We start from the raw sequence: 6,619 nt of genomic DNA, 5'->3' as shown, positions 1-6,619 counted from the left end.
CTTACATGATCAAAGTAACCACAAATGCATTGCAAGCAACATGTTGCCTAGTGTATGGAGGCCTTAAAGTACATCCCCATCAATACTGCCACTTAATTGCACATAATGGCAGTCAGTACAAATGACGTCATCAGTTTCTAATCTTGATTTCATCCCAGTTACGTATCATTGTCTATAATAAAAATTTCAATGTTTCCATTTATTTTAATCACAGGTTAATACTATGCACCGTATGTTCCTCATAGAGTCGTGTTTCTCATTAGCATCAAAGGGAATTATTCATGAATCGTTTATAACACCTACACCTATCGTATCACACCACATAATCAGTGGTGGTACCACCTCACTGTAGATCTTCTGCATGGGTGGTACCATTATCAGTTAGTGGTGCCACTACCATATTATATATATATATAATATACACCGGTGTATAGAGGTCATTCAGGCCAAGCTGTGCCAACAGATGGCGACCGTGTCAAGATTTTCAAAAGTTGAATCATTTGTAAAGGCAGCTTTGGCAAGAGATGATCACAAAGAGTTGCGACTACTAGTGACAGGAAAGACAGGAGAAGGGAAGTCCACACTAGTCAATGGAATCCTGGGGAAACATGTTGCTGTAGAGGGAGCTGGTACTGAGAGATGCACAACAGAAGTTGCAGAGCACAAAGCAATGCTCCATGGTGTACCTGTCACTGTGTATGATTCCCCAGGCCTGCAAGACTCCACAGAAAATGAAGATAAGTACTTAGCAGATATGAAGAAGAAATGTCAAAACCTCAGTTTAGTATTGTATTGTACTAAAATGACCAACAACCGCTTAAAAGAGGAAGACAAACGTGCCATTGTAAAGCTAACAGCAGAATTTGGACAAAACTTCTGGAAGTATGCTGTTCTTGTTCTTACATTTGCTAACACTGAAAATGTCACAAGGCGCGATGAAAGAGATAAAGATACAGGGCCCGAGCCTGATTTTGATGATACAGAGAGCTGGAATGTTCTTAAAAAGGAAAGATTTGAAGGTCGTGTAAAGATATGGAAGGACAGCTTTCACAAGTTTTTCATAGATGAGGTCGGAGTAAGGAAAGATATAGTGGAAAGGATCCTCGTGGTGCCAGTTGGAGATAGCAGAAAGTCATTTGATAACCAAGAGCCTTATCGTCTTTCTGATCGTGACGATTGGTTTAATGAATTCTGGAAGGCTTGCTCCTTACGAGTTAGGGAAATTAATCTCTTCTGGGAAATAAATAAACACCGATTTATCAGCTCTCAAGCAACACAAGATGATGCTCTAACCGATCTGGTTAGTGAAATGATTGCAATGGCAGCAGAAAATGAGGAGTTTTTTAAAATGATTGAAGTCAGTACTTTTGTTTTGTTTTTTTATTAATTGACTTTTTAAGTATAGGAATCTCCTGTACAAGACAGCACACTGCAACTTTCAGATGGACATGAAGTGGATGAGACATATTCACAAAAACTTCGAGAAAATATAAAAAAGGCAGATAGAGAGAAATGGGTGAAAGAGCAAGAGGAAATAAATAAAAGGGAGAAAGGAAAAATTGAGAGTGAAGCAGAAGCAATTAGAAGAGAAAGAGCAAGAGTACAACAGCTTGAGACAGTAAGTGTATAATACTTTTTACATCATTTAATTTTAAATACATCAAGGATATTACTAATAGAAGAATTGCTCTTGATCAGGAGTATAAAAGGAAACTCCTCGAAGAGTCTTATAGAAGGACACATCAGACATCTGGTGGGGGTGGTGGTGGCGGTGGCGGTGGCGGTGGCGGTGGGTGTGTGATTCTGTGACATTGTCGGCTGATTGTGACTGCTATTAATATTTTAATAGCTGTTAGTGTATTTAATATTATAATAGCTGTTAGTGTATTTAATATTATAATAGCTGTTAGTGTATTTAATATTATAATAGCTGTTAGTGTATTTTTGTAGCTATAGACTGGCTATTGACATAGCAGTACTTCAATGTTATAGTAGCTCTCATAATAATTATTGTTTTTGCCACTTTTATTTTGTGCATGATTTGTTTAAAATTTCTTTCATCATTAATGACTTAACACTACCATTCAGTATAGTATAAATGGGCCTGTGTGGGAGAGAAATAGCTAGGGAGTGAGAGATTGAGAAACACTGATCACCTCTACACTACTTTTAATCATGGTAACTCTAACCTTTCATGGCAGAGATGCATGCATGCACATCACACCATGTATCATTCATCAAAATGTCAAACATAGTCTACATACTCTGGAACTCTCTGCCCTATTCTATCAAACTCTCCTCCTCTCTCTCCTATATAAAACTGTATGTTCATTGTAACTTGTAATTTATAACTCCATTAAATATTTTATTTCTTTATTTATGTTGTCTATTAGCAATTGCGCTATTTTTCTTGTTGTAAAAAAAATTAAACAAATCGTAGCAGCTTATTTCATCAGAGTGCCTGGAATGGTCGGTGGTCCTGAATAACCTTTTGCCTTTTGGAGAGGGAATAAACAAGATAGCTGTAGGTGTGGCTAGATTAATAATGGAGTCTGATCTAAAGAGATGGTTAGCTGAAGGATTATCCAGTCAACTGCAGCTGCCAGTTGATAAAGGAGTAGTAGAGTTAGTTAATAAACTAGAGCAGTATTGTGTAGAATTATTCAGTCACTAATATTGATTTGAGCTGTATGCATATTTGCAGTTGATTATTTAGCCTAATTTTTATGGTTTAACCTGCATGCTCCAATTCATCATTTTGATTTTAGTTATACTGCCAAATATATCTTTTGGGATGCCAGTATAACTGGATCATTGTGGTTATTGTTTTGCTCCTATTTATCTGATATACAATAATGTGTGAGAGTGAGAGGTCATACATCTAACTGGCTAGTCTCGATATCGCATAGCTAGACCCATCTCCCTTTTTGACATTTGGACCCTGCCATCCAAATGTCAAAAAGGGGGATGGGTCTGGCTACGCGAGACTACTAACTGGCTTCCAGTTTGTTTTGTGGTGCTTCAGGGCAGCATACTTGGTCCACTTCTGTTCATTTAACAATTCACCCAGATTTACCACAATTGTGGTAGATAATCAATTTCTCCCACTATCCTCTAATCGTTTGCATCATTCTTATTTTCCTAGACTTGTATGACTTTCAAATAAATTACCTTATATTGATTTCCAGTTATTAAGAGTAACCTTATTTATTTTTTGGAATCATTTTTTAGTTAATTTTAATATAATAATTCATGTTTTGTGTCCTTGTTCGTCTTATCATTTTTTCTGTTAGTGCTCCTTCCTCTTTTACTTATCATTTTTGTAGTTATATTTTATTTTATTAAAAAAAAATTTTTTGTTTGGTTTGGGTGTCAGCAATTTTTGTTGGCAATCCATCAAGTTGGCTTTAGCTTCCATAATAATAATACTAATATTTTATTGATGTTGTATTTTATGATTAATTGTGTTTTTATGAATTTTAAAATTATTCCACAGGTATCTAGTTGCTATAGATACTAAGGCTGAAGTAGAAGACTACCTGGAGGGTCTTTTAGGTAAAAAGTCTGATCAGGATTTTATACGAGAGTTTCTGCTCCGCTGGACAGCCATAGTGGAGGAGAGACGTCACCATGGCAATGTGGAAATGATAGTAGCACACTCTCGACAGGAAAAAGAAGAACTTCTTCTTTTTGAACCAAAGAAGACAACAAAGAAATCTAAAAAGGTTTTTAAACATGTCTCAGGAATTTTGATATGATTATAATAATTTTAGGATGTTAAAGAAGCTCCTAAAGCCACAGCCCCTTCCCCTGGATTTGGTATACACCCACCACAGAATACCTCTACTCATAAAAGAAGTGAAATGGTTTAAAAGGAGGGAGGGGCTTCAAAGACTAAGTTTGTTCCATTGCTAAGTGCAGAGGGTGAGTCCCAGTTGAGTATAAAGTTCCCCGGGAGGTTCTTATGTCAGTGTCTGGGACAGAAACACGAACTGGTTAATAATTGCTTGGAATGTGGAAGAATAGTTTGATATTCTTATTTCTTTATTGGGTTGTGTTGAGATGAAAGGTTTGTATTATACTGTTGCCCTGTATTTTACTATTGATTTAAATTTTTCTCTTCTCTAATGAATATTGTATACTTATATTCCATTTATTATGTAAATTTATTATCCAAATTGTACCTCTCCCAAAAAAAATAAGCATAGAAACACAATACTAAAATTTATCTTATATAATTTAGCTAAAAGCACATGCCCATCAATACTGCCACTTATTTGCAGATAACTGCATGATCACACAGTCAGTACGAATGACGTCATCAGTTTCCAATCTTGATTTCATCCCAGTTACATATTGTAGTCTATAATAAAATTTCAATGTTTCCATTTATTTTAATCACAGGTTAATACTATGCACCGTATGTTCCTCATAGAGTCGTGTTTCTCATTAGCATCAAAGGGAATTATTCATGAATCGTTTATAACACCTGCACCTATCGTATCACACCACATGAATCAGTGGTGGTACCACCTCACTGTGGATCTTCTGCATGGGTGGTACCATTATCAGTTAGTGGTGCCACTACCATATTATTATATATATATATATATAATATACACCGGTATATAGAGGTCATTCAGGTCAAACTGTGCAAACAGATGGCAACCGTGTCAAGATTTTCAAAAGTTGAATCATTTGTAAAGGCAGCTTTGGCAAAAGATGATCACAAAGAGTTGCGGCTACTAGTGACAGGAAAGACAGGAGAAGGGAAGTCCACACTAGTCATTGGACTACTGGGGAAACATGTTGCTGTAGAGGGAGCCGGTACTGAGAGATGCACAACAGAAGTTGCAGAGTACAAAGCAATGCTCCATGGTGTACCTGTCACTGTGTATGATTCCCCAGGCCTGCAAGACTCCACAGTAAATGAAGATAAGTACATGTACATAGCAGATATAAAGAAGAAATGTCAAAACCTCAGTTTAGTATTGTATTGTACTAAAATGACCAACCACCGTTTAATAGAAGAAGACAAACGTGCCATTCTAAAGCTAACAGCAGAATTTGGGCAAAACTTCTGGAAGTATGCTGTTCTTGTTCTCACGTTTGCTAACACTGAAAATGTCACAAGGCGCGATGAAAGAGATAAAGATACAGGGCCCGAACCTGATTCTGATGATATAGAGGGCTGGAATGTTCTTAAAAAGGAAAGATTTGAAGGTCGTGTAAAGATATGGAAGGACAGCTTTCACAAGTTTTTCACAAATGAGGTCGGATTAACAAGAGATATAGTGGAAAGGATCCTCATGGTGCCAGTTGGAGATAGCAGACTGTCATTTGATAACCAAGAGCCTTATCGTCTTCCTGATCGTAATGATTGGTTTAGTGAATTTTGGAAGGCTTGCTCCTTACGAGTTGGGGAAAATAATCTCTTCTGGGAAATAAATAAACACCAATTTATCAGCTCTCAAGCAACACAAGATGATGCTCTAACCAATCCGGTTAGTGAAATGATTGCAATGGCAGCAGAAAATGAGGAGTTTCTTATAATGATTGAAGTATGATTGAAGTCAGTACTTTTGTTTTTTTAGTAATTGACTTCTTTTGAGTATAGGAATGTCCTGTACAAGACAGCACACTGCAACTTTCAGATGCACCTAAAGTGGATGAGACATATTCACAAAAGCTTCAAGAAAATATAAAAAAGGCAGATAGAGAGAAATGGGTGAAAGAGCAAGAGGAAATAAATAAAAGGGAGAAAGGAGAAATTGAGAGTGAAGCAGAAGCAAATAGAAGAGAAAGAGCAAGAGTACAACAGCTTGAGACAGTAAGTGTATAATACTTTTTACATCATTTAATGTTAAATACATCAAGGATATTACTAATAGAAGAATTGCTCTTGATCAGCAGTATAAAAGGAATGTCGTTTAAGAGACTGTTGTAGGAAACAGACATCCAGTGGGAGTAGCGGTGGGTCTTGTGTGATTCTGTGACATTGTCGGCTGATTGTGACTGCTATTAATATTTTAATAGCTTTTAGTGTATTTTTGTAGCTATAGACTGGCTATTGACATAGCAGTACTTCAATGTTATAGTAGCTCTCATAATAATTATTGTTTTTGCCACTTTTATTTTGTGTATGATTTGTAAATAGTTTCTTTCCTCATTAATGACTTAACACTACCATTCAGTATAGTATAAATGGGCCTGTGTGGGAGAGAAATAGCTAGGGAGTGAGAGATTGAGAAACACTGATCACCTCTAGACTACTTTTAATCATGGTAACTCTAACCTTTCATGGCAGAGATGCATGCACATCACACCATGTATCATTCATCAAAATGTCAAACATAGTCTACATTAAACAAATCGTAGCAGCTTATTTCATCAGAGTGCCTGGAGTGGTCCTGAATAACCTTTTGCCTTTTGGAGAGGGAATAAACAACTTAAACAAGATAGAGTCAGCAACCTACTATCGCACACCATCGATATTCGAACACTTTTTCTCACAGATCAGTGATCAGAAGCCAGTGGCTATAATTTTATCTTGTAGATCAGATGTTCTTCTACAGCTGTAACAACTTTCATAGAGATCAGTCTTTGCTGTGTTTTTATA

At 36.5% G+C, this 6,619-nt stretch overlaps 3 protein-coding genes across 5 annotated transcripts in view; all 3 read left to right on the top strand.

Moving 5' to 3' along the window:
• The first annotated feature begins 201 nt into the window (after nucleotides 1–201).
• On the top strand, nucleotides 202–1,809 carry LOC105313850 (immune-associated nucleotide-binding protein 13-like). The gene is made up of 3 exons (XM_011407602.2): nucleotides 202–1,357; nucleotides 1,406–1,618; nucleotides 1,666–1,809. The coding sequence occupies exons 1-3, from the start codon at nucleotides 464–466 to the stop codon at nucleotides 1,807–1,809; spliced, it is 1,251 nt and encodes a 416-aa protein (XP_011405904.1). The 5' UTR covers nucleotides 202–463.
• A 721-nt stretch (nucleotides 1,810–2,530) lies between these two features.
• The window catches only part of LOC109584514 (activating signal cointegrator 1-like), a 5,546-nt gene continuing 1,457 nt past the window's right edge, over nucleotides 2,531–6,619 (top strand). The window contains exons 1-4 of one of the 3 annotated variants that reach the window (XR_002186049.1): nucleotides 2,531–2,625; nucleotides 3,497–3,725; nucleotides 3,774–4,069; nucleotides 4,405–4,545. Coding sequence is in view for 2 of the 3 variants with exons in the window: in XM_020000281.1 (XP_019855840.1) it covers nucleotides 2,546–2,625; nucleotides 3,497–3,725; nucleotides 3,774–3,872 (408 nt within the window). In the remaining variant the exon portion in view is untranslated. Of the gene's footprint in view, nucleotides 2,626–3,496; nucleotides 3,726–3,773; nucleotides 4,250–4,404; nucleotides 4,546–6,619 lie in introns of those variants that run through there. The other 2 variants (XM_020000281.1, XM_020000280.1) reach the window with 2 other exon arrangements.
• On the top strand, nucleotides 4,542–6,121 carry LOC109584513 (uncharacterized). Its single transcript, XM_020000278.1, has 3 exons — nucleotides 4,542–5,561; nucleotides 5,618–5,830; nucleotides 5,878–6,121. The coding sequence occupies exons 1-3, from the start codon at nucleotides 4,662–4,664 to the stop codon at nucleotides 5,932–5,934; spliced, it is 1,170 nt and encodes a 389-aa protein (XP_019855837.1). The 5' UTR covers nucleotides 4,542–4,661; the 3' UTR covers nucleotides 5,935–6,121.

The sequence above is a fragment of the Amphimedon queenslandica genome, unplaced genomic scaffold (genome assembly GCF_000090795.2).
Source record: "Amphimedon queenslandica unplaced genomic scaffold, v1.1 AMPQUscaffold_13203, whole genome shotgun sequence".
Lineage (NCBI taxonomy): Eukaryota > Metazoa > Porifera > Demospongiae > Haplosclerida > Niphatidae > Amphimedon > Amphimedon queenslandica.
Note: the sequence above shows the minus strand (reverse complement) of the source record. Positions and strands in the feature narration are given on the sequence as shown.

Excerpts from the sequence above, each read along its gene's own strand:
- LOC105313850 (XM_011407602.2), top strand. The coding sequence starts at position 464 with ATGGCGACCGTGTCAAGATTTTCAAAAGTTGAATCATTTGTAAAGGCA. Across the intron at positions 1,358-1,405 it reads AGTTTTTTAAAATGATTGAA|GAATCTCCTGTACAAGACAG; the intron begins GTCAGTACTTTT and ends TTTTAAGTATAG. Across the intron at positions 1,619-1,665 it reads GAGTACAACAGCTTGAGACA|GATATTACTAATAGAAGAAT; the intron begins GTAAGTGTATAA and ends AAATACATCAAG.
- LOC109584513 (XM_020000278.1), top strand. The coding sequence starts at position 4,662 with ATGGCAACCGTGTCAAGATTTTCAAAAGTTGAATCATTTGTAAAGGCA. Across the intron at positions 5,562-5,617 it reads AGTTTCTTATAATGATTGAA|GAATGTCCTGTACAAGACAG; the intron begins GTATGATTGAAG and ends TTTTGAGTATAG. Across the intron at positions 5,831-5,877 it reads GAGTACAACAGCTTGAGACA|GATATTACTAATAGAAGAAT; the intron begins GTAAGTGTATAA and ends AAATACATCAAG.